General features: G+C 43.9%; 1 protein-coding gene across 2 annotated transcripts in view; it reads right to left on the bottom strand.

Annotated features, from left to right (window-relative positions):
• The window catches only part of LOC117360085 (cyclic nucleotide-gated cation channel beta-1-like), a 125,808-nt gene that overhangs the window by 42,093 nt on the left and 55,934 nt on the right, over positions 1-27,781 (bottom strand). For both annotated transcript variants that reach the window (XM_033943729.1, XM_033943730.1), the window contains 6 exons: positions 26,698-26,901; positions 24,865-25,073; positions 22,203-22,253; positions 19,190-19,276; positions 5,854-5,918; positions 3,547-3,669 (listed from right to left, as the gene is read on the bottom strand). In XM_033943729.1, coding sequence (XP_033799620.1) covers positions 3,547-3,669; positions 5,854-5,918; positions 19,190-19,276; positions 22,203-22,253; positions 24,865-25,073; positions 26,698-26,901 — 739 coding nt within the window. The remainder of the gene's footprint in view (positions 1-3,546; positions 3,670-5,853; positions 5,919-19,189; positions 19,277-22,202; positions 22,254-24,864; positions 25,074-26,697; positions 26,902-27,781) is intronic.

Here is a 27,781-nt window from a genome sequence, read left to right as displayed (position 1 = left end):
AAGCAATGGTTCTGTTACTCTCTCTTCCCCCTCGCATTTGTCAGCATCAAACTCTCTCACTCTCTCTCCATTCAGGTAGGGTTACCAGTTGTCCAGATTTCACCAGACATGTCCTCCTTTTGAGGATATGTCCGGGGGTCTGGACGGCTTTTCAAAACCCGGCACTTTGTTCGGGTTTGAAAAACCTCCACAATGATGTTGGAGCCAGGAATCTTCTCTCAGACATCAGAATTGACGTTGGGGGCAAGGCTGCGAGCAGCATGTGAGTCGCTGCACACGCCCTGCCCATCCCTGTGCGGAGTTGCTGCTGGGGGGGGGGCGATGGAGCATGTCGGTTCCAGCGAGGTGGCAGGGTCAGCTTCAGGGGTGGGGGGTGGTGCAGTGAGCGGGCAGACAGGGAGGCAGGGAGGGATCCCCAGCGGTGGCGGCTTAAGGGGGGGCAGGCAGGGATCCCCAGCGGGAGGCAGGGAGTGAACCCCGCCGGTAGCCAGGCCGCGTACCCCCAACAGGTAGCCCGTGTACCCCCAAGGGTATGCGTACCGCGTGTTGAGAAACACTGCCTTAGCCAGTCAATAGGCTGCAGAGGAAGGCAGGACCAGTAACTTAGGAAACATCAACCTTCCGTTGTGCTTTTCCCTGCAGCCTATTGGCTGCCTAAGGAATGTCTGACCAATGGTGTCTCCTAAGCTTATGGTATTGCTTCCTATGCAGCTTATTGGCTATCTAAAGATTGTCTGACCAATGGGCTGCAGGGGTTGGTAGAAATTGTAGCTACAGAGAAACTGCCTTTCTTCCTGCTTTCCCCTGCAGCTCTACATTGGGAAGATTTCAGCTCTGTTGTCTGGGCAAGGCTCTGATGTCTTGGAAAGAATATTGGGAGTGCTCTAGCACCCACATAGCTGGCACCTATGGCAAGATTCCTGCTTCTCCACCATTGCTCAGCTCTCTGTAAGTTTGAGCCAAGCAGTGCCATAAGTTTAGATTGGTCTCATGGTTTCAAGTCTTGTGAAACTTGAAATCATGAGACCAACCTGAACTTCTGGCACCATGCAGCTCAGACTTGCAGAAAGCCAAGTTACATTGGGGAAGCAGGAAGCCCACTGGTTGTTCTGCAACTGAAGCAAGATGAGGGGGAAAGAGGCTGGGAAAAGCCCAGGTACCCCACTAGGTACATGAGAGAGAACAAGTAGAATGGATGAAAGCTACAAGTAGATAAGAGAGAGACTGGCTGGGAGGGGACGATACACTTGTATTTTGCCACTATTTGATGAAGTATATGGCAAAATACAACAGTGCTTGCTTTGGCCCTCCAAACGTTACAAATATAAAATGTGGCCTCTGATAGAAAAAGGTTGGACAAGCCTGATATAGTATATCTGAATGAAGAATAAAAAAAACAGTATGAGGTTAAATGATCAATTTTCTCAGTGGACAAAGGTGAATAGTGGTGTAACACAATGATATGGACATCTAAAATTGTAGTACTGTACATCCTTACAGTGGTCTGGGTGGGTTTTGGGTGGTACTAAGGAAGGGCCAATTATGGACATCCAACTCTAATTTCAGAAGGGTAAGGGATGTCCATGTCCAAAAAGATGAACATCTATATTTACACCTGGCATTTGGCACATCCAGGTTACAGAAAGGTGCTCTGATTGAGTAGTTCTCCCCTGGAGTGAGTACAGGAGATCATAGCAGGTAGTTATTTTGTCCCTGAAGACCTCAGCATAAAAAAAAAGAAGGAACATTGCAAAGATTTAAACTGGCATCCTTTGGTTCTCTGCCCTAGTTCTCAGCCAGCTGCTCCAACTATTAGGCTATTTCTCCATATGGATGTCAAAATGGTCAATTTATAATATGAATGTTCCTATGCTGCTACAAAGAAGACCATGTTCCTTGTTTTGCCCTGTTAACAGATTGGCCATTTCAGTTTGTAAAATGGATGTTCATGCTGATCGTAACCAGCACTTGGATGTCCATTTCTCTTGTCCATTTTAAAACAGTCTGTATGTTGGCAAATCTAATTCTAGAACACATTAGAAACGGATGTCCTTATTCTAAATTAGATACTTTTCTACACTCTGCCTCTTTACTAAAAGGATTACAAAGTCTCCAACAACTGAGCAGATTGGATGAGCCAATTGGGGGAAAAGCCTAGGGAATGGATGTCTGGTCTGCCAATCAGGGAAGCCCAGCTCAAATCCCATTGCAGCTCCCTGTGATCTTGGGCATCCCTTAACTCTTCATTATTTCAAGCACAAACTTAAGCTGTAAGACCTCCAGGGATAGAGAAATACCAACTGTACCCAAAAGATACAACCTAAATCCATATGAATAATGTGTGCTGTAACAGTGCTGTTTGCAAGTCATATTTCATATTCCATCTTTATTTAATATACATTTGCCATGTAATATCTGAATTTATGTCATATGATGATTTTTGTAAAGATGTAATGGCAGTGCAGTAATATTCTCCTTTTGTTTCCACTTCCTGTTTCTTCTTCTCTTGTGCTCTATTAAGGAATAAAAGACCCTGGCTTCTGCTTTTCTTGCTAGTCTATTAGCCTCTACCTGTCAGAAGCATTTGCATGCTGTTTGTTGGTCTTTATTGTGCCACTGTTTTAATCCTGGGTACACTGCCTGCTCTAATCTTGTTTTATTGGATTGTAAACTGCTTTGTGAAAGGCAGTAAAACAAACTTTTCAGTAAACTCAAACTGAAGATATTGTAAACCACCCAAAGAAAGGGGACTCCCCTGGGGTGAAGAAATAAAACTTTTTCATTAAATTAAAAAAATTAATTATTGATATTCTTTCTACAGTGGCTGTAGAAGAAAATTAATTCCTGATTTTCCAATGAAATGTATTAAGAGAAAATGACCCAAGCACTGTGTGCTCTCACTAAGGCTCCCTTTTATCAAGCTGCGTTAGGGTTTTGGGTTTGTTTTTTTATCACCGGCCACTGTGGTAAAGCTATGATGGTCTTAGGAATTCTATTAGTGTCGGAGTTTTTATTGCAGCAGCCGGCAATAAAAACCCTAATGCAGCTTGATAAGAGGGGGCCTAGAGACTTCCCAGTTTAATTCCTGGATCTTCTTTGAGCCAGGCCTAGAGATGCTGTGGAGGGATTGAAGGCATGGTGGGTATTATGGTCAGCAATAAGTGTGACACTTTCTGGTAGGATTTAGAACCCTTATACAGGGTTCCAGAAGGAGCCTAAGTACTTGTCAACCAGACTAGGAACAGTGGAAGGATCTTATAAAAAGAAGGGTAAAATCCCCACATAATTGAAATAAAGGATTTTGATGCCAGGACCCTAGCATTGTAAGAAAAAGGAAGAAACACAGAGTCAGAAAAAGTACATTAAACTAATTGGATCTGGAGGGTAGGGAGGTGACTTAAAAAATATGAGACTTCTGTGCTTTTATTCCCAAAGAGACTTAGATGTGAGCTCAGTATTCAGCCTGCTGAATTTAATGATGTTCTCAACTGCTCTGATGAAATACAATGTCTCAGCATCTAATGACACTTGACCAGTGCAGTCTACCTGTTTCCTTCTCCATCATAGACCCAAGGTGTGGATGCCAGGCCCTCGAACTTAGATGCCCAATAATACAGACACGCATTCACATGAAGGCAATACAGCAGATACATAGTGGTCCTGATCACCCTGAGAAAGCAAAGACAACAGTATTTACAAAAAAAACTGTGACAGAATGAGAAAACAGACATCCCCACAAAGACCTCCCTGATAACATGGGGGAAATGGCTCTTTGTAAATGCTAGATTTAGGCAGGATGGGAATGGCTGCAGTATACTGTATGCTATTGTACAACATGGCATCTAAATGTTAAGGCACGTGGTTTGCCGATGGGTATACACATGGGCAGAGATGGATGAGTTTATTAGCAATCTAGATTTGAGCATTTACAACAGCTTTATGGCTGGTGTAAGTGGTCAAGCCTAAATTATATGCATGGTGCTGCTATGCTAGTATTCTATAAAGGAAAATAGGTGCCTACTTTCCTTTATGGAATAGGCTCCAAACAGGTGCCTTCTTTGCACCTAAACATAGGCACCCCTTTATGGGAATGCTCTTTTGAAGGGCAATTCAATAACAGGGTGCCTACAATTTAAGCATCTGAAGGGCAAATGGTAGGAATCTGTTCTATGAAGGAAAGTAGGTGCTTATCTTCCTTTATAGAACAATAGCTTAACTCAGTATATATGTGCTCAACCTTTAGGTGCAAACAGTTACAACGGCCATAGAGCTGATATAAGTGCTAACTCTTAGGTGCTCCAGATGCCTAAATAATTTACAGCAACAGTAAGTTGTTTCAGCCCTACCCATTGTCTGCCTATGTGTACACCCTCTTGCAAATATGCCCTATATAAGTGAAGTGGGTATCTACAGAATAGCACTTAGGCAGAATTTTGGCATTGACGCATGTGCTGTATGTGTGTACACATGTACGTGAAAATGCTATTATTCTAAACATTTATGCACATAATGGGCACATACATTTTAGCACCTATGTTATAGAATTATTCCCATAATGACAAATTTATCCTTGCTTAGGGGCCTTTTAAATAAAGCTTAGTATGTACTAATCATGGAATTATAGTGCTATATGCTAAGAAGCCCATTTTATACCTATGGGCTTCTTAGTATTTAGCATGCTCTAATTCTGTTATCGCATGTTAAGTTTTTGTAAAATGGCCTTTAGGTAGAAAACATATGTTTACGTATTCAATTTTCTATACTGTTTTCCCAGGGGAGCTCAGAACAGTTTACATGAATTTATCAGGCACTCAAGCATTTTTCTCTGTTTATCCCAGTGGGCTCACAATCTATCTCAGGGATCTCAATGTCTCTCCTTGAGGGCCGCAATCCAGTCGGATTTTCAGGATTTCCCCAATGCATGCACTGCTTTCAATGCATCTATCTAATGTACCTGGGGCAATGAGGGGATTAAGTGACTTGCCCAGGGTCACAAGGAGCAGCATGGGTTTGAATCCACAACCTCAACTTCAGGGAGCTGAGGCTGTAGCTTTAACCACTGCACTATACACACAACTTGTATCCAAGCGAAATAAAGCCATTCCTGGGGGTATATTTAGGTTGTTCTACGTGTATTGAAGTTGAAATATATGTGCATAGTTTCATCCAGCTAAGGATACTGTTGGTGCAAAATATGTGAGCATGTAAACTTTAGTACATAACAGTATGTATCTTAACTGTAGGTTGTACTCAATACATACAATCAAGAGTGCTGCAATAAACAGTCTTGGCCTACATTTTCACAATTGTATCCATAGAGCCAAGAGCAAAACTTGTCAAAAGAGAACATGTGACTTCTTTACATCTCATACATTCCTTCATAAGGCTAAAAGAAATGAAGGCTGGATCCCTGCTATTTGGTGCCAATCTGGTTAAAGGCTACATTGTTGATCTGGTATCCCTACATAAGGATTTGCACTCATTAGTGGCCTTCATAGGTTCCTAATATTTGAATGAACAGTACATTTTTTAAATGACCTTAGTAGCATCTCTCTGAAAATTCAAGAAGGGAATGATGGGGGTATAAAATTATGTGGCTTGTTCTTGTGTGATTTAGCGAAAGTTACCTCTTTATACTGGAGTAGAAACAATGACAGACTGGGATTAAGAATCAGCCCTGACATTTACAGCACACTAGTTCTGATCCAGGCTGTAAGCAACTTTAAACCAATTTGACCAATCCATTCGGCCTCTAGTTGGAATGGCCTTTCTGGCATTTGCCAGGCCAGATGCACATACAAATAAGAAACAAGTTTATTGGCTCTGCAGAGGTTGTCTGATGACTAAACTCACCTGTAAATGTAAGCTTTACTGAGAATCGCTTCCAGTCGATTATTGAACTCAAAAAAGGCCATGTACTATTAAAAAGAATAGAGATAAGTCAGTGGCTCATTCATTCCAAGGGCTTTAATAACAAGAATTTCAGCAACTCCCCTCCTCCTCTGAAAAAAAAGAGACACTCTCTGAGATGAACTGGAATTAAACTTTAACTCCTTTCCTCCCCAGCCTGCAGAGCCTCATTCCCATTCAGCAGCACTTTATTTTCTAATATTTTTTAAAGTTCTTAAAATCATGTTGCACTTTCTTACGATACAGTGTTATTTGGCATGATGATGAGGAAAAAGAGTCAAATATCATCATATAACAACAAGCTTTTATTAATTATGACAGGGGTTGCCATCCAACATATAACCAATAATTGGAAAAATCACAGAAACCTTAGTTATACATTTTGGTGGAATTCATTATGCCATATATTTAAAATGGAATGAGCAATAGCAGTACAAAGAGGGACATATACTAACTTTATAAAAATAAGGGGGCCATTGGCAAAATATTGTGATGAATAGTCATTGATTCTTCTCTTTTCCTTTTCTTTTTCTTGTTAGCACACTAAAGGGGGGGGAGGGAGTTGGGAATAATTTATACATAATATGTTAAAATATGCTATATAATATGTGTGTTTATTCTTACTGAAAATGTGATATAGGGTGGGTGGTTGGGGGGGTTATTATATCACTAGAATATTATGTGGTAGAGATTAATGTGCTATTGTGAAATAACTTGTATAGAATATTCTTTTGTGCACTTGCTGTTCAATTTGAAAATGAATAAAGAACGTTAAAAAAAATAAAGTTCTTTTTCTGAACCCTCTGAAATTGGACCTCTACTCCCTTGAAAAGAGGAGACTGAGAGGGGACATGATCGAAACATTCAAGATAATGAAGGGAACAGACTTAGTAGATAAGACAGGTTGTTCACCCTCTCCAAGGTAGAGAGAACGAGAGGGCACTCTCTAAAGTTAAAAGGGGACAGATTCTGTACAAACGTAAGGCAGTTTTTCTTCACCCAGAGAGTGGTAGAAAACTGGAACGCTCTTCCAGAGGCTGTTATAGGGGAAAACACCCTCCAGGGATTCAAGACAAAGTTAGACAAGTTCCTGCTGAACCGGAACGTACACAGGTAGGACTGGTCTCAGTTAGGCAGCTTTGACCTAAGGGCCGCCGTGGGAGCGGAGTGCTGGGCACGATGGACCACTGGTCTGACCCAGCAGCAGCAATTCTTATGTTCTTAGCTCAGAGGTCCTTTTTTTTTTTTTTTACAACTATGTCTATTCCCTTTCAAAATCTGGGCCCCTTTTATCAAGCTGCACTAGAGGTTCTTAGTGCGAGCCAGGGCGGTAAATGCTCCAGTGCTCATAGAATTCCTATGAGTGTCAGAACACTTACCTCACCGGCCCAACTAAAAACCTGTAGCACAGCTTCATAAAAGGGGGAGGGTGGAGTCTATTTTTTCAAAGCTATTTACCATGACTAGGCTCCCTTTTTCAAGAATTTATTATCCTCCAGACGGCTACTTTAAGGGTCTCTCTAATGCTTTAGTTATGCTGTTTACATTTCCCCCCACATTTTTCCTCAATTCCTCTTTATTAATCTGCAACAACAGGAGATTCTTCAGCATTACATCCAACTACTAGGCATTTTCCTACCCTCAGGGAGCTAAAACACTAAAAGATAGATTTACTGATGTACATTAATATGTATACAGGATACTTTCCTGAAGACTATCTAGTCTGCTAAGAAGTATTTTATGAAGCAATAGAAGCCATGATGGAGTCGAACAGACCCTGAAGGGTCTTCATCTATTGGCATGGTGGTCCTTTACAAAAACTAAGGACCTCTTCTACTAAACCGCGTTAGCGGTTATAGCGCCGGGAGCTGCGCTGAATGACCCGCGCCACTCCCAACGCTCATAAGAACTCTATGAGCGTCGGGAGCAGTGCGGGCCATTCAGCGCAGCTCCCCACGCTAAAACCACTAGCGCGGTTCAGTAGAAGAGGGGGTAAGTATCAGAGGAGCCCTTCACCCTTGCATCTGAGAAACAGGAATTTATTTCCCTCTATGTTAAAGGGATACAAATCTTTGGTCTGATTACTTTATATTAGACTTTACTGTGTATTGGAAAAAATGCAAGCATACCCCCAAGATTAACAAAAAAGAAATCCAGGAATTCAAATAATAAAAAAAAAATAGATCCAATGTTATTTTGGAAACATTTAAATTATGATCATAATGTAACTCCTATAATCTTTATGGAACAATGGAAATCAATACAATAGTGTTAAGTGGTTCTCAAAATAATTATTAGCCTTAAAAAGAGAGTGCAGAAAATCAGAAAATTACTTATGTAAATTGTGAACTTCATGGAGATGTTGGCAATATACAAAGAAAAAGATTGTATTGTATTGTGATATACCATACGTTGCTTAAATGGGAAAGAAAGAGCAGGCTGCATTTTCTTACTCTACTAAAGAACTAAGGAGTTCTTTTACTAAAGGGCTTTAAACCCCAATGTATGCTTAGCACTGGAAAATCGCACAATGCATTAAACCATTAAAGCATTGTTTTGTTTTTGCATGCTAACTGGTGCATTAGAGATTTATTGAAATTATTTGTTGGTGAAGCTGTGTCATGGACATGGAAGTTAACCAGCTAGCATGTTTGCATTAGCATGAGCTAACTAGCTAATGCAGAGTAAACATGGAAGCACTTACTGCCTCCTAAGTGTTAACTTCTTACAAATACTGCATACTAATGTGAACATTAGCACATGACCTGGATGGTTCACGTTCCGTGAGGGTGTACTAGTGATGCAATCTGGTTTGTTGTGGTTTATTTTTTTGTTTGTTTTGTTTTATCTTTCCTTTCTAATTTTTTGGTAGGTCCTCTTTTAATATTTTATTATAATTTTAATTTGCTAACCGCTCTGTTATTGTGTAAGAAAGTGTGGTATATTAACCCTTTAATTGGCAGATGGTGAAATGGCTGCTTTATGTAACTTGATGTTGAATGAAAGCAACAGTGCCAAGTAACAGGCAATTGGAGATGCAGATTAGAGAATGACACGGTGAAAAAATTGGTCCCCGTCACCGCCCCGTCCCCGTCTCACCATCCTCTGCACCGCCCCGTCACCGCCATTCCCTTCACCGCCCCGTCACCGCCACTGCAACCCCATTCACCGCCCCGTCACCGTCACCGCTGCATATATAAAAGCCTCAAACGGGTACGATTTTAAATACTTTTCTTTATTTACGTATAAAGGAAACATTCTTTAAAACTTTAAAACTTAGTTAAATATTAGTTAATAACTATACAAAAACAAACACGACATGTACTTTTAATGCTTACAATGTTAGCCTACATGGTAAGTAGACGCGGCCGCTGTACCTAATCGCGGCAAATCGTGTACCTAATCGTGTACCAAATCGTGTACCTAATCGCGGTCACTATGCTAATCGTGATTAGCATAGTGACCGCGGCTACGGCTGCAAGTCTCCCCTCCCCCCAGCGATCACGGCAGGAGGGCACCCAACCCCTCCTGTAGACCCCCCCCAACGGCCCTCCCGACAATCGCAGCAGAAGGGTACCCAACCCCTCCTGCCGGTCCTCCCAATGGCCTCCCCTAAGATCGCCGGCAGGAGGGTACCCAACCCCTCTTGCTGGACCCCCCCCCAACGAACCCTCCCACCCCGGAACCCCCTTAGTCTTACTTTCCAAGTTGGACCGGACGGCTCCTCACACGTATGGCCAGCAGGCTTGCCTCCGTCCAAATGAGGCGGGCCCGCCCCTACCCTGCCCAACCCACAGGATCCTAGGGCCTGATTGGTCTAGGCACCTAAAGCCACTCCCGCTATAGGAGGGGCCTTAGGTGCTTGGGCCAATCAGGCCCTAGGATCCTGTGGGTTAGGCAGGGGAGGGGAGGGGCGGGCCCGCATCATTTGGACGGAGGCAGGCCTGCTGGCCAGACGAGCGAGGAGCTGTCCGGTCCAACTTGGAAAGTAAGACTAAGGGTGGTGTTTCGGGATGGCGGGGTTTGTTGGGGGAGGGTCCGGCAGGAGGGGTTGGGCACCCTCCTATTGGCGATATAGGGGGCCGTTGGGGGGGCCGGCAGGAGGGGTTGGGCACCCTCCTACCAGTGATCATAGGGGGGCTGTTGGGGAGCTGGCAGGAGGGGTTGGATATCCTCCTGCTGCGATCGTCGGGAGGGCCGTTGGGGGGGGGTTGGGGTAGGCAGGAGGGGATGGGTACCCTCCTGCCGCGATCATTGGGGAGGGCTGGTTCTGTCGGCATGAAGGGCTGAGCACCTTCCTGCCGGCGATCGTCGGGGGGGGGGCGGGTTCTATTGGCAGGAAGGGTTGATCTGACAAATGAGGAGCCAGTATATTGGGGGGCGGAGTCAATGCGGCAACATGCAGGTGAAACACAGGTAAATAGCGGTTCCTAGAAGGGGGGACATTGGCCTGCGGGGACAAATCTATTCACCGTTTTTGCGGGCGGTGAAAGGATTTGTCCCCACGTCTGCGGCGATTTGCTAATGAGGTCACCATAACCCGCAGCCAAACCGCAGCCACGCAGCGGTTCGCTGCGGGGATCGCTCCCCGTGTCATTCTCTAATGCAGATCTCCAATAAGAGCCATAGAAAGCACATGTTGCTTTTGAGCAACCATGCCAAATAAAGGGTTGAATAAAAATTAAACTATAAATTTAAAAAATGGAAAATGCCTTTAAAATCTGTGGTGTTACATCTGAGTTTAGGGTGTGGGAAAGTCCTGTATTAGAACACATTAAACCCAGGAATCAGCACACTTTAGTAAAAGGACTCCTAAGAAAATACTTATAAATAATATTTTCTAATTGTGTAAATAATTTTTCTGTTAACTACAGTACTCTTAGACTCTCACTGGCTACCCATACAAGCACGAATCCAATTCAAATTCCACTGCCTGATATTCAAAGCATTACACGGCTCTTCCCCCTCCTATCTAAACAACCGCTTAAACCAAATCTCCACCTCAAGACACAGAAGAACCTCGAACCCTTTCGCCTTCCCCCCACTCAAAGGCACACAACGCAAGAAAATGTTTGACAACCTTCTGGCAACACAAGCAGCAAAAATCAACCATTCCATCTCCAATCTTATGACAATATCAGACAACTTCAAAACATTCAGAAAAGAAATCAAAACCCTGCTTTTCAAAAAATTCATCCAAATATCTTAACCCCTCCTCTTTTACCTCCAGAAGATTCACCTACCTTCAGATAACCTTCCCCCAAATTACCCACCTTAACACCTTCCAATTAAACAAATACCATAAATAGATTGTAACCTACCCTCTCTAACTGCATTCCATATGTATTTTTCATACAGTTCTTCACTGTCAGTTTAATTTCCATCCTATAAGTTCACATAGAATTTTTCTTTTTTCAACCATCTTTATTTTCTCTTCTTTATTAATTTCCAGGTACTTTAGTTAGATTGTGAGCCTTCGGGACAGTAAGGGAATTTTTAAGTACCTTCTTACTTCTCATTTATAATCTTAATGTATATTTTCTTCAAACCGCTTAGAACCTAATGGATGTAGCGGTATATAAGAAATAAATTACATTACATTACATTACCTGAATTATATTTCTACTCCAAAAAAAATGCAAGCCATTGTGAACCTCAATCTGATAAGTAACATAGATTGCCATAGGTGCCAGAACAGGGGAGGGGGCCACAGGGGCCGTGACCTCCCTAAAAATTTGATCCCTGGTGGTCCAGGGGAGCAGCGGACAGGAACGAGCTTTCTGCGCTCCTGCCCGCTGCTAACCTGGTCGGTGGCAGCTGATTTCTTCTGCCACTGAGTGGCAACCAGCAGGATCACGCTTTGGTGCTACCTGCTGGCGTTCAGCGGCTTTTTTAACTGGCTCTCATGAATTCTCGTGAATCGCGAGAATTTGTGGGAGCCAGTCAATGAAGCCGCTGAGCACCGAGCAGACAGCGCCAAAGCACTCTTCTGCTGGTTGCTGCTCAGCGGCAGAAGAAATCAGCTGCCACTGACCGGAAGGAGGTAGGAGAATAGGGCAGGGTGCACTGCAGAGCCTAGGAGGAAGAGAGGCTAGGTGCAGAGTCTGACAGGGGAGAAAGGGAAGAAAGGAAGGAAGGAAGGGTGCTGGGTGAAGAGCCTGACAGGGGAGGGAGGGATGAGGGCTGGGCGCAGTGCCTGACAGGGAAGGAGGGGAGCTAGGTGCAGAGCCTGGCAGGGAGAGGCTGGGTGCAGGGGGTAAGGAGTTGGGAAGGCAGGGAGGACAGATGCTCAGGGGGTTGGGAAAGACAGATACTGCACGTACTGGGAGAGAGTTGGGAAGGACAAATGCACTGGCTGAGGGGGGAGGGTTATGAAAGGAGGAAAAGAGAGATGCAGCACAGGTAGAGTAGTGGGAAGGGAGAAAAATAAATGCTGCCATGGGGGAGGGAAAAGGAACAGAGAATTGTTGGACATAGATGTGTGGCATGAGAGGGAAAGAGAGATGATGTATATGGGGAAAGGAAGAAAGAGAGAGAATTGTTGAACATGATAGTGGTGGAGAGGAGGGAAGGAGAAATGTTACACTGGGAGGGAGGAAAGATGACCCAAAGAAGGGAGAGATGTCAGCCCACTGGAATGGGAAGGGGAGAGAGAGAAAGAGAGATGCCAGACCACAGAATGGAAGGGAAGGAGGGGAGAGAGAGATGCCAGACTGCAGAAAGGAGAGGAGAGAGATGTTAGACCTCGGGAAGAGGGAGGGAACATAAGAACATAAGAACATAAGCGTTGCCTCTGCCGGGTCAGACCAGGGGTCCATCGTGCCCGGAAGTTCGCTCCCGCGGCGGCCCCCCAGGTCCATGACCTGAAAGTGTTCCCTACCTAACCTAAAATATCCATACCCTATTCGCTCAATGTCCTGTACGGTAAACCTCTATCTGTACCCTGTTATCCCCTTCGCTTCCAGGAAGTCATCCAGTCCCTTTTTGAACCCCAGAATTGTACTCTGTCTTATTACCTCTCCGGGAAGCGCGTTCCAGGTGTCCACCACCCTCTGAGTGAAGAAGAACCTCCTTGCATTCGTTATGAATCTGTCTCCTCTCAGTTTTTCTGAATGACCTCTTGTTTTAGTTGTCCCTGCTAGTCTAAAGAATCTGTCCCTCTCCACCTTCTCTATGCCTTTCATGATTTTATAAGTTTCTATCATGTCCCCTCTCAGTCTCCGCTTCTCCAGGGTAAAGAGCCCCAGCCTGTCTAACCGTTCGGCATATGAAAGGTTCTCCATACCCTTTATCATCCTCGTTGCCCTCCTCTGGACCCTTTCGAGTATTGCCATGTCCTTCTTGAGGTATGGCGACCAGTATTGGACGCAGTATTCCAGATGTGGGCGCACCATTGCTCGATACAGTGGCAGGATAACTTCTTTTGTTCTGGTAGTGATACCTTTTTTGATAATGCCCAACATTCTGTTCGCTTTTTTTGAGGCCCCTGCACATTGTGCCGCCGGCTTCATTGTGTTATCTACCAATACCCCCAGATCTTTTTCTTGGCTGCCTTTCCCGAGTACCCTCCCTCCCATCGTATAGCTGTACATGGAGTTCCCCTTCCCTATGAGCAAGACCTTGCATTTCTCCACATTGAAGTTCATCTGCCATTTCTTTGCCCACTCACTCAGTTTGTTCAGGTCGCTTTGCAATTCTTTGCATTCCTCAACAGTTCTGGCCCTGCTGGAGAGTTTTGTGTCATCCGCGAACTTGATAACTTCGCACTTTGTCCCCGTTTCTAGATCATTAATAAATATATTGAACAGCAATGGTCCCAGCACTGACCCTTGCGGAACACCACTTGTGACCCCTATCCAGTCAGAGTAGTGTCCCTTTACTCCTACCCTCTGTTTCCTGTCCGCCAGCCAATTCTTGATCCATCTGTACACGTCCCCTTCCACCCTGTGACTCCACAGTTTCTTCAGTAAGCGTTCATGGGGCACCTTGTCAAAGGCTTTTTGGAAATCTAGATATATAATGTCTACTGGGTCACCTTGGTCCAATTGTTTACTTATCCCCTCAAAGAAATGCAGTAGATTTGTCTGGCATGATCGGCCTTTACAGAAACCATGCTGGCTCGATCTCATCAGATTATTTTTTTCTATATGCTCATTGATACCTTCCCTGATCATTGATTCGACCATCTTCCCCGGAACGGAGGTTAAGCTCACCGGTCTTTAGTTTCCCGGGTCGCCTCTCGATCCTTTTTTGAAGATCGGTGTAACATTCGCTATCTTCCAGTCCTCCGGGATTACCCCTGTTCTCAAGGACAGGTTGCAAATATGCTGCAGTAACTCTGCTGTTTCATCTCTGAGCTCTTTCAGTATTCTCGGGTGGATCCCGTCTGGGCCCGGAGCTTTGTCCGTTCTTAATCTATCTACCTGCCTAAGAACGTCTTCGAGGCTTACCTCCATGCATGATAATTTCCCCTCTTGATCTCCCCTGAAGATTTTTTCCGGTTCTGGCACACTGGATGTGTCCTCTATTGTAAAGACCGACGAGAAGAACTTGTTTAGCCTACCAGCCACCTCTTTTTCCTCTTTCACCACTCCCTTCCGGTCACCCTCATCCAGGGGCCCCACCTCCTCCCTCGCTGGCTGTTTCCCTTTCACATATCGGAAAAATGGTTTGAAATTTCTTGCTTCCTTGGCTAGTCTCTCCTCATACTCTTTCTTGGCTTTCCTGACTACTCGGTGACATTCTTTTTGTTGCTTCCTGTGCTCTCTCCAGTTTCCTTCAGTTTTGTCCTTTTTCCACTTCCGAAATGATTTTTTCTTGTCTCCTATCACTTTCTTTACTTCACTGGTTATCCATGCAGGGTCCTTTGTCTGATTCTTCTTGGAACCTTTCCTAAATCTTGGTATATATAGGTTTTGCGCCTTGTTTACTGTGTCCTTGAGTAGGGACCAGGCTTGCTCCACAGTCCGAGTTTCCTTGGAGCTGTTTCTGAGCTTCTTTCTCACCATTTGTCTCATGGCATCATAGTTCCCTTTCTTGAAGTTAAATGTTATTGCCTTGGTTCTCTTTCCCATAGGTAGTCCTACTTGCACTTTGAACTGAATCATGTTGTGGTCACTGGTTCCTAGTGGTCCTATGATCTCCACATCCTTCGCGGGGCCTTTCAGCCCATTGAGGATCAGATCCAGAGTCGCTGATCCTCTCGTTGGTGCCTCGACTAGTTGTTCCATGAAGCAGTCCTGGATTGCTTCCAGGAACTCCATTTCCTTTGCACATTTTGAATTTCCAAGACACCAGTCTATCCCAGGGTAGTTGAAATCTCCCATAACTATGGTGTTTGGGTTCTTGCATTCCCTTCTCAGCTCGGCTACCATTTCTGTATCTTCAGCTTCAGTTTGCCCAGGTGGACGGTAGAACAATCCTATCTTTATCTCAGATCCGTTGCTTCCTGGTATTTTGATCCACAATGACTCCAGTTGGGCATTTGTCTCTGCTGTGTCCACAGTGGTTGAGTGAATGGTATCCCTTATGTATAGTGCTATTCCTCCCCCCTTCTGGTAAGTCCTGTCTTTTCGGTAGAGTTTGTATCCTGGCAGTACTATGTCCCATTTGTTTTCCTCGTTCCACCATGTTTCCGTGATCCCTATGATGTCTAGTCTCTCATTTTTGGCCATGACTTCTAGTTCCCCCATTTTGTTCTTTAGGCTCCTTGCATTAGTATACATGCAGTTCAAGTCCTGGCATTTGCCCTTCCTTTCTATTTTCCCTTGCATTTCCTGCTTCATTCTGTCCCCTTCCTGGCCTGCCAACTCCTGAGTATTGTCTCTTTTGTCCTCTCTTTGTGGTAGATTCCTATTGCCTTCCCCTTGTGGCGTGTTCCTGCTGTCCTCCTCTTGTTCTTTCTCATCATCCAGTCCCGTTTTGACTTCCCCTTCCAGTATGTTCATCCTTTCCCCCTCTCGCTTCATCTGACTCCCTTGTTTGTTCATATTCTGTTGTTTGCCACTTGTGTCTTCCCCAAAATCTTTCCCCTCAGTACCCTCACTGGGTACTGTTTCCCGAACCGTCGATACCAGGTCGACTGTCGGCTTTCCCCTACTACTTAGTTTAAAGCTTGCTCTATCGCTCTTCTGACGTTATTTGCTAGTTGTCTAGTTCCCGCCTTGCTCAGGTGTAGACCATCATTCTTGAAAAGCTTGTTCTTTCCCCAGAACGTTGTCCAGTTCCTCACGAAGAGAAATCCCTCTTCCTCACACCATTTTCTCATCCATGCGTTAATTGATTGTAGCTCTGTCTGCCTCTTCGTTTCTGCCCTCGGTACTGGAAGGATCTCTGAGAAGGCTATCCTCTGGGTCCTCATCTTCAGTTTCCTTCCTAAGATCTTGAATTGTTCAGTCAGTGCATTCTTGCTGTAGTCCCTCCTGGTGACATTGTTCGTCCCGACGTGGACTATCACTGCTGTCTCTTCCGTCTCTGCTCCTTCCAGGATTCTCTCAATCTTGTCAACGATGTCCTTTGTTCTTGCTCCTGGGAGACAGGTCACTAGCCGATCCTCTCTCCCTCCTGCTATGTGACTGTCAACGTGCCTCAGGATTGAGTCTCCCACCAGGATTGCAGATTTCCCTTCTTTCAGCCTCCGTGTCGGTCACAGGTCTGTGTCCTTGGTGTTCTTTGTTTCTTCCAGCAAGGTTCCTCCATGGGTATCCTCTACCTTGGTGTCAGCTGTTTCTTGTCCTCTGCTCTGTGTGTCTTCCTCATTTCCGTGCTCATGTTCTTCCACTCTCCTGTAGGCATCCTCGATGAACCTCTCGAGCTCCCTGACTTGTTCCTCGATGCTCCCCTCTCGCATGGGGTCTTCGGCTGTCTGGAAGGGGGCTTCGGAGATGTAGAGTCCCTCCAGGTCTTGGATCCTGATCTTCAGTCGGCTGACTTCGCTCTTCAAGCTCTCCAGTTCCTGGCATCGTCCGCACACATATGACTGCTGCCCGGAGGGGAGGTAGTCATACATGTGGCAGTCCGTGCAGTACACTGGGAAGCACATCCTTCGGGTTCCTTCCGCTTCCATAGTTGTCCGCTCTCTAGGAGTCCTGTTGCTCTTTGCTAGTGTGTTCACTCCTGTGCCTGGCTCTTGCTTACCTTCTTCGTCTTTCGCTTCCTTTTACTTATGCGCTTGTGCTATTTGCCCCTTGCTTACCCTCTGTGGCTGCCTTCTCCCTTAGCTCGTGTTCTCTCTTGAGTCCGCCTTTTCTTGTCCTGCTGAGCTTGTTACTGCTGTCTCTGTGTATGCGCTACCTTCTTAGCCTGCTTCTACCTTGTCTTTTGCCCTTGCTACTGTTCTTCAGTGCCTTCCTTGCCTGTCGTTCCTTTGATGTGTGGTCCTTCCTGGGCCTACTCCTTCCTTCTTTTCTGTGTTTGCTTCCCTTTTACTTGTGTGTGTGCGTGTATGTGTTTACTTCCTTACCTTGCTGTCTTCCTTTCTTGGAGTCCTTGGATGTAGTGACGCTGGTGACGCGGTGCGGGTGGGCGGAGCTTACTCTCGCCGCTGCCCGCCCTCGCCGCCGCTACCTTCTGTTCCTCAGCCCTCCTCAGCCCTCCTTCCTCCCGGCTACCTCTCTCCGACCACAAGCCTCCACGCGGAAGGAGAGAGAGATGCCAGACCATGACAGAGGAGAGATATTCCAGACTATGGGAATGAGAGGAGAAAGATGCAAGACCATATGAGGGGGGAAGGGGGAAGACAGAGATGGCTGACCATGGGAGAGGGATGAGATGGTACATAGGGATGGAGGGGAAGGGGAGACAGAGAGAGGAGATGGTGAATAGCGATGGGTGTGGCAGGTAAGAGATAAGAAGAAACGCTTCTTATGGATAGATGGGAGGAGGGGAGAAGAAAGAGGGAGGAGGTGGTACACATGGATAGATGAGAAGGGAAGGCATGGAAAAGTAAATTTTGAGAAGAAAGCAGAAAAATGGAAGAAAGTTGAATGTTAAAAGTTAATGCTAAAGACGGATGTATAGATAACTAGCCTATGAAGGGTGATCAAACAAATTTATAAAAAAACTCAGAGATTCGAAACTCTGAAGGGAAAGTTATGAGACCTCCCTTGGAGAAAGAGTTTACCTTCCAGTCACAGTCCTTTTATGAAAAATCTTTGATCACTTCCTTCAAAGGTATATATGAAAAAATCATCTATAAAAGCTTCAAAAAATTGTCCAAACAAGGTACTGCCTTTCAAATTGCAAATGTCACTGCACCTGTGGCAAAATTCTAAAATATTCACTTAACTTGTATGCAGTTAAGTGAATCTTTTAGAATTTTGCCACAGGTGCAGTGACATTTGCAATTTGAAAGGCAGTACCTTGTTTGGACAATTTTTTGAAGCTTTTAGAGATGATTTTTTCATATATACCTTTGAAGGAAGTGATCAAAGATTTTTCATAAAAGGACTATGACTGGAAGGTAAACTCTTTCTCCAAGGGAGGTCTCATAACCTTCCCTTCAGAGTTTCGAATCTCTGAGCTTTTTTATAAATTTGTTTGATCACCCTTCATAGGCTAGTTATCTATACAGGCCAGTTCTCTTCAGCGTTTATCATAGTTTTTCTGGCTTTGTGTCTATTAACTTTATATCCCTGAATGCACTTTAATAAAGACGGATGTATGGCAGAAAGTGAAGGAGAGAAAAACAGCAAATAAATAAGGTGGCCATGGATACACAGTTAAGAGCACAGACAGAAGGACGGGCAGCCAGAGACTGGGAAAGATGGTTTGAAAACCAAAATCAGCAGGCAACAAAGGTAGGGGAAATGATTTTATTTTCAATTTAGTGATTGAATTGTGTCAGTTTTGAGAAATTACTTCTACTGTCTATATTTTGCACTGTTCAGGAAGACATGCATTTGTTTCTATTTCTCTGGGGGTTGTACTGCATGCAGAGTCTTGCATCATAGGTTTTGTTTGTATATATTAGTACTTTTAGTTTGTGGTCCTGTATTTGCTTAGGGGTTTTCTGTGTTCTGCATGTGTGACCAAGGCCAGGTGTTCTAGTAGGAATGAATGTTGATAAGATTATATTGTGTGTATATATGAAAAACAAATGGAAAAAATGGTATTACAATTAGTACTCTTATGGGGGTGGGGTCTGGGGCGTAGCTTGCGGGTTCCCCCAAACAAAAAAGCGTTCTGCTGCCTATGATTGCTGTTATCTCAGGTTCCTTCCCTTGAGGTTCCAACTCACCTCTGTAACAGGAACAAAAGTGAAGGGAATACAGATACTTACTTTTAATAGGCGTGGCAAGCGACAGAGAGAAATCACACCAAACTTAAAGTAAAGGAAATCCAGAGGAAGAAGTGAGACCAAATCCATCTGAAATATAAGAAAATAAGAAATATAAGAAATTTAAAATCAGGTAACAAAGCAATAAGACACCTAGAAGTCTGATGTTCTGAAGAAACAAACTATGGACTACAGACTATGGACTACAAATATAAATAAAGTGAAAACTAAGAAGGACAATTCCAGGTAGTGACAAACAACTAGGATATCTGAAAAGTCAATTAAATGCTGAGAGTAAGGCACTTGGACCTCTGCATATACCAAAACAAAGATTTTTACAGTGAAGAGCACCAGAACATTTTTTTTACTTTTGTTATTTTTTTTCTACTCAAAACCTCTGTTAGTCCTGTTTCTTCTACCTGCTTCTAATTATGTTTATATTTATTTAAAACTTGATTACCGCTTTTTCTAATAAAAGGTCAAGGTGATTTCCAAGTACAATTAGTTTACACATCTTAACATCAAGAAAGGAAATCCATTGTATAATAGGAAAGCAAACACTACAGTCAAATAAAAAAGATATCTAATACATTATTAGCCATATTCTATAAACGGCACCTAAGCACGCCTAATTGTAGGTGTCACTCCACGCGTCTGTCAATCAACCTCTAGACGCCATTTATAGCAGTGTTTCTCAACTCGATCCTGGAATACCCCCTTGCCAGTCAGGTTTTCAAGATATCCACAATGAATATGCATAAACTTGATTTGCATACACTCCTTCCATTGTATGCAAATTTCTTTCATATATTTTCATTGTTGGATATCCTGAAAACCTGACTGGCAAGGGGGTATTCCAGGACCGAGTTGAGAAACAACTGCTTTATAGAATCTTACCTAGTGACACCTAGGCGTGGTTAGGTGTCCTAGAGGTTGGTGCCGGTACTTTAGGCCAGGTTGTACTTGGCCTAATATATTGGCGACTAACCTGGATGCCTAGCGATGCCTAATGAGCCATCCTCTTCACTCTTTAATACTTATGAATATATGAATATATATATATAAGTTCAAAAGCACAATAGCAGGTGGATATTATCTATGGTACATGAACTGATTTCATGTGCGTAGCGCAAAGGGATATCAGATATGACCTACGAGTATTAGCACTCTTCGGTTTGTGTCATTTCCTCATTCATCCCTGCGTAATGCATTTTTATATATTTTTTTATAATGATTTTTTTGGTAATTTTTCTTATTCTTATATGCTTAGTAAATGAATTAAATAATTTAAATAGTTTAAATGAACTTAGCTTCATAGAGAACATGCTTCAGCTTTAAAATGAAGCTCCCCAGTGCCAATGCGTTTCGCACATCTTTATCAAGGCTGGGGATCTCAGAGATTCACAAACACTACTTGTCAAGCCAGCGGCATTCAGAAAATATATAAAAATGCATTACGCAGGGATGAATGAGGAAATGACACAAACCGAAGAGTGCTAATACTCGTAGGTCATATCTGATATCCCGTTGCGCTACGCATATGAAATCAGTTCATGTACCTAGCGATGCCTAAGTCATCTACACCTAGGGCTCCTTTTACTAAGCTGTAATAGCGTTTTTAGCGCGTGCATAGCGCACGCAGAATTGCCACACATGCTAGATGCTAACGTCAGCATTGAGCTGGCATTAGTTCTAGCCGCATAGCGCAGGTTTAGCGCACACTAAAAACGCTATCGCAACTTAGTAAAAGGAGCCCCTAGTCTCTGTTCAACATGCCTATCATGGAATTAAGAGAATGATTCCCTCAATCCCTTGTGTAAATTCTTGATTGAAATGAGCACTTTTTAAATGTTCAAACAATTTTTATTGATGACAGACATGAAACAAACATTATGCACAAAGGTCAACAGCCAATTTGAGCAACACAACATAACAAGAAATACACTTCATCAAACAATTTTCATCAGTAATGTAAACCAGAAGCCCACCCTCGCTCCCCTCCACCACTTCCTGTCCCCTCCCCCCCCACCTAACCCCCTGTACCAGTCCCAGGCATAATTAACAACTGATAAAGAATACATAAATGCCGGGGATCTGGTTTCTTAGCATCCCCGACCCATACCTAAACCAGTACAGCCTGAGGAACTGCACTGCACCCCAAGAGGCTGAGATACAATGATATAGCCAACCCAAGAGAGATGTGGGGGAAACAGAACTTTATGCTATTCAACCATAGAAGCCACAAACTGATCATGTGCCCCTCTCCCTAGCTCTCCACCCCTTCCCCTCCCTCCGAGGCCTCCTTTCCAGAATAGCCAGACCCTATAATTAAGCAGAAGCGGAAGTGGAACAGACCTGCTAAATACCCCATCGGGCAATCAGGACATGAAAGTGGTATCTCAAAACTGATATGAACACTTTTTTTTTTAAATCAAAATGTGCCTTTGAGCTGTTACCTAAACTGATTAGATGGCCCCCAACTGCTTTGATGACAATGGGGTTGGTGCCTCAATATTCTGTTTTCAATCACTAGTCAGACAGGTTCCCTAGAGCCTTGCAGAGCTTGCCTGTCCTTCCCTGTTGAAAATATGATAGTGAAAAAGCAGACGCCCCCCCCCCCCCCCTCCTCACACACACACACACTGGCAGGACTGTAGGTGAAGGACTCCTGCTCAGCTTAGATGAAACAGTGAGCTGGTGTAAAACCCAGTGGACATTTTCCCCAAATACATTTCTTCCCTTTGTAAAACGTAGAGTACATGTGGAGATTTTGGTGACACCCAAGCCAAGCCCCTTTGAAAGCTCTGAACATGGTGTGGATCGCCACATGTAAATAGCGACTTTCTCAAAATAACTGTTTATTTATGTACATACACATGTAAATGCTGTTATAATACACATGGATATATATATCTAAAATAATGGCCATAATATGAGAAACTTAGCAAAGAAGCTATAATGACAGGTAATCAATTCTTGAAAAAGAATGAGAAGCAGCTAAAAAAATCTGACAAACCTTAAATCGGTCTGATTTTAGGTAATTTTTGCACATTTCCTTTTTATTTGTCTATAAAAAAAAGGGAAAAAGAGAATCCATTATGATAGTGTCACATAGGTATATCTGGCAATACAATCAGAAGTCTAGCTCTAATTTTGTGGCTTTGTTCTCTGTGGCTAAAGTGGAACCTGACTGTTAAGATGGAATTTCTGGATTCCATATAATCTGCTGCACACTGCTTCACAGGAATCTTCAGAAGCCAATCTGCTTTAGCAAGAACCATTCCAGGGCTGAGAATATTTCCTTTTCTGGCCCTCACAGGACACCACATGTGTGGTTCCTACTCTTGATGCTTCTGAAAAATGAGGAAGGAAGCTTCATTCTGACTGAAATGTATGTTTGCTGGTTTCTTTCTAAAATTTGCTCTACTGCAAAATATTTCCATGGAAGATGCTATAGAAATAAATGTCAGCTCAAAAGCTGTTAGTGGTGCTTCTTTAATGCACTAACTTAAAGGGAAATTTTTCAAAGGCATTGACCTTTGGTGAATAAGTATTTCCCTGGGTAAAATGGCCTGATTGAATATTGCCTTTCTTAAATGTCCATATGGAGAAAAATCCTTTAACACGCAGTAGATTTTTGCACAAGATACATTTATTTTATAAAAGGTAATTATCCCCCTTCCTCCCCTGCAGAAAATAGTCACAGATATTCACCTGCTCTGATGTTTGTGTAAATATCCCAGCACATCTTGGGGTAAATTCAAGAAAGTTTGCCTATAGTTAGGTGACAAACATTGAGTGCTAAGCATAAATTCTATTATGGTAGGTTCCATGCAGAACTGCCCTTACAGAATACTAGTGTAATTCTATATTGATGTGCCTAACTTTAGCAGTTAGATTTCTAACAGCATATATTGTATGATATGTGCACATAAGTAAGTTCTGGGCACATCCCGACCCGCCCATGTCCTTCTCCTGTCTACACTCCCCTTGCATTTGGGCGCTGTGGGGGTAATAATTAAAAAAAAAAAAAAAAAACGTCTAAAAAGTGTCCTAAATGGCTACTTGGACGATCAAAAAGCCTGATCGTCCAAGTACCCATAACCAAAGCTGTTTTTTAGACGTATCTAAAACCAGCTTAGGCCTTTCCCCTGCCTCTAAACGCACAGAGAGAAAAGAGGTGTGTTTAGAGGAGGGGAAAGGGCGGGCAGTGGGCGGGAGGTAGGCCGACTTACACCTAGGCGTACAACAGGTATAACCAAAAGAGTTAAAGGTTGCCTAGTCGGCACTTAGACCTTTTTCACTTAGACAAAATAAAACCAGGTCTAAGTGCCGAAAAAAAGGAGCCGCTGAGCTGATGGCCGCTGGCGCCATCAGTTCAGCGGCCCAGCAACCTAACCATCGCGGCAGGAGAGATGCCTCATCTCCCCTACCGCGATGCCATCACTCTTCTACCCAAACTGCCGCGACCCGCAGCAGTTCAGGTAGAGGAGTGATGGCATCGCGGTAGGGAAGATGAGGCATCTCTCCTGCCGTGATGCATCACTCCCCCCCACACACACACACAACATCGGGGCAAGAGGGAGTTCAAGCCCTCTTGCCCCAGCCAACCGCGGCACCCCCGACACGATCGGGGCAAGAGGGAGCTCAAGCCCTCTTGCCCCCCCGACTCCCCAACACGATCGGGGCAAGAGGGAGCCCAAGCCCTCTTTCCCCGCTGACTCCCCAACTCCCCGACAATATCGGGCCAGGAAGGAGCCCAAGCCCCCCTGGCCCTGGTGACACCCCCCCCCCGCTAGTTGTTCGGGCCAGGAGGGAGCCCAAACCCTCCTGGCCTCGGCGACCCCCTACCCCCACCCCGCACTACATTACTGGCAGGAGGGATCCCAGGCCCTCCTGCCCTCGACGCAAACCCCCCTCCCCCCAATGACCGCCCCCCCAAGAACCTCCGACCGCCCCCCCAGCTGACCCGCAACCCCCCTAGCTGACCCCCATGACACCCCCACCTCCCTTCCCCGTACCTTTGTTTAGTTGGCTGGACAGACGGGAGCCAAACCCGCCTGTCCGGCAGGCAGCCAACAACGGAATGAGGCCGGATTGGCCCATCCATCCCAAAGCCCTGCCTACTGATGGGGCCTAAGGCACCTGGGCCAATCAGAATAGGCCCGGGAGCCTTAGGCCCCTCCTGGGGGCGGGGCCTTGGGCACATGGCCGGGTTGGGTTAGGGTTAGCGATTTTTTTTACATGCTGATCATTGCTGGCTATATTAGCCCCCAATATTCAGTACCAGATCAGTGCAAGACTTTGATGCCTGTGGGCTGGAGGGAGGGGGTATATGGTATGGGCTATTATAGAGGCTTGGGAGGAGAACGGGGTGCTTTAAAGGTAAAAAGAGTTGTGTCTGTGACAGGGTGAAGTTCCTGTCACTGGCCAGCAGAGGGAGCCTGAGCAGTGGAGTGTGTGGAGTTCATTTGCATAAGATCTGCTTCTATACTAATGCTAAACATTGAGAACCCCAAAACAGTTTCTGAGATGGATAGTTCTATCTATTGATGGTTCCTCTTCACAGAGGGTACAATTTTACATTTTCATAACTCTACTAAAGGGTCTCACACCCTTTCTGCTTCTGTAATCAGAACTGGAAAGGGGGGCATAGGCAAGGATTAATGACTACATACCACAATATCACCTCCACGAACAAACTGCAGACGAGTTTGGAGTACTGTCATATCCAGTAGGTAGATGAAGTCACAGAAGTAATCCATCAGCAACCAGTAATAGAGATTATCTGAGTTCTGGTACGGGAAAGCCCAGCGAATTGGGATTAGCCAACAGTTCCAGTTCCAGGCTAGGACCACAAAGAACAGCCATAGGATATACATGAGATCTAAGTAGAGAAAAAGGAGGGAAAAAATAAATCCTTTCTTACCAAATATCAAGGCAGAAAGAAAGTGCATGAAATGAGACAAGTGGAACAATATTATTTCAAGAGATTATTCAGAGACACATTTTGAAGTCTGGAAGCATTCCTTAATATGCTGGGATGTAAGTCATTCATTCTGGAAGCTATTAAAACCTTTGAACCCAGCATCTTATTCTAAAAAGTATCCATTAGCATGCACCCCTATAAACATTCCACAGAATCCTCTAACATGGGCAATGTCATTAGCTGCCAGGTTCCGACTTCCTCATTCTGTGGCAGGTCACCTAAATTTAAATGCCATCTATATATTTACAGAATACTGCTGTCCATACATGTAAGCGCAATTCTATAATTTAAGTTCACATATGGCTTAGCACGTAAATGAAAGGGGGTTCACAGAGAAGAGTCATGGGTGGAACATAGGTAGGGCAAACATTTACATGCTTAGTTTGCAGAATTAGGGGCTGACCAAATTTTGGGTTCAGCCTGAAATTTATGTTTGGCCTTGCATTTATGGCTGGAATCAAAATTTATGCTGGGCCCCTAGCTCTTCCTACCCCTTTAAACAATAAAAGCTTTCCTTCCTTCCTTTCCTTGCCTCCTCCCCATCCCAAATAGAATTGCTCCCTCCTGGGCCCATTGTACATCCTCTGGTGGTCTAGTGGTTAGTCAGGACAGGAACCATTTCCAGTCACTCCTGCCCATGTCCTCTCCTCTGCCAAAATGACAACTATGATTTCTAGCAGCAGTCTTGCAAGATTGCTACTGAAGTTCACAGCAGCCATTTTGAGATTGGAGCCAGCATGAGCAGGAGTGACTAGTGACGGAACATTATTTTTCTATACGTTCTAGAACAAAGCATTTTCCAAGTGTATAGGTAAACTTTACCTATACACTTCGAACAACATCCACTAAACTGTATTGAGAGGTATAGAAGTTAATTCTAAACTAAGGGCCCTGAAAGCTTGTCTTCTACATTCTCCATTCTATCAGAAGTACTCCAGGAAAACTAATGGGTTGTCCTATGGCCCTTCAGCTTCCTGATGTGTCAAGGGAAGAAGTGGCCCAATTTCGATATGTGAAACTCATTTTGGACACACTTTATCAATAATGTTGAATTCCTAAAGAATGGCTTTGAATTTTTATACTACAAAATTATTTCCATACTAGGACAGACCAACAGTTCATCAAGCCCAGCATTCTGTTTCTAACGGTGGCCAACCCAGGTCACAAATACCTGGCAAGATCCGAAAGAGTAAAATAGATTTTATATTGCTTATCCTAGGAATAAGCAGTGGATTTCCCCAAGTCCATCTTAATAATGGCCATTTTTCCTCAGCAATTTTGTCCTACATTTTTACTATTTTATTTTTACTTCTTTCTTGCAATTTTATTGTTAAGACCATAAGAATAATCTTACTGGGTCAGACCAATGGTCCATCAAGTCCAGTAGCCCATTCTCCCGGTGGCCAATCCAGGTCCCTAGTACATTTTTTTCACCCTTCTCTTAATGCATTGCCATGACACATATATGTTCACTGATTGCTCACACTGTGGAATCGCTCAAATAACCCCGCCGTATACTCACTGGTTAAAGGGTCAATACTGGCTGGGAATTTCCACTGCTTCAGACAGGACCAAGGACAGGTTTTGAATTTACAGCACAGCATCTCACAGTAATGTTCTGCCTCTTTGGATTTGGTTTCCTCTGGCTCTGTCTTCTGGTCTGGTGGCTCAGTTGGCGGTGGAGGGGGAGGGGGAGGTGGAGGTGGAGTTGCTTTCTTGGCAGGGGCTATATGGAAGAACTCAGAGAATTATTCCACTGAGCAGAGTTTTCTTAACATTGCCAACAAATTCCATTTTTCAGGATAGATTTATTCAGGCCTGGTTTTGCAACATTGTATGCTCGGATGTGTGGTTTTGATTATATAATAGAAATATAGTTTGTATGCTCGGATGTGTGGTTTTGATTCTATAATAGAAATATAGTTGCGTACTCAGTGCAGTGGAGTAAAACCAGGCCTGGGTTAGCCATCCTCAAACAATGGAGCGAGCTGACACATTATGGTATTTCCATTGCTTCAACAACCTCCTAGAAACATTTATGATCCCTCTAGCTCACCAAAAAGAATTCACCTGCTCTGACAAGAGGGTTGATTGTCCTTTAAAAAATGTTAACTGACTCAAGTCCCCCATCTCATCTGATTTCCTGTATTACATATTTCTCATAATACTAACATACCTTGAGATCTTTATGGACTTTTAAGAGGTCTAGTTAAAAGTAATGATTTTCACACATAGATACATGCATTTTTTATGTTAAAAAAATTAGATTATTGTAATATTATATATGCTGGCCTGTCAAATTTAATATTAGATGACTACAAACATTACAGAATGTTGTGCTAAATTTATTAACCTTCTCATTTGGCCTTGTTTAAACCCATAGATCCTCAGCGACACCACTTTGGACTCAATAACATCTCATTGCCCAAAGCTTGATGTGTCTTTTCTTCACTAGATCTTTACTGCTTTACTATAAATATTTTTTTAACTTAATAATTAGTTGTAAACTTAGTACTTAGCTTTGTGGTCTGTTAGTTTTGGGATTTTTTACATCTCGGTAAATAATACTGTCATTGTTCCAGTCTCCTCTGCTCGCAACCTTGGAG

The sequence above is a fragment of the Geotrypetes seraphini genome, chromosome 4 (genome assembly GCF_902459505.1).
Source record: "Geotrypetes seraphini chromosome 4, aGeoSer1.1, whole genome shotgun sequence".
Taxonomy (NCBI): Eukaryota; Metazoa; Chordata; class Amphibia; order Gymnophiona; family Dermophiidae; genus Geotrypetes; species Geotrypetes seraphini.
The sequence above is the reverse complement of the archived record's forward strand: the minus strand, read 5'-3'. Positions and strand labels throughout refer to the sequence as shown.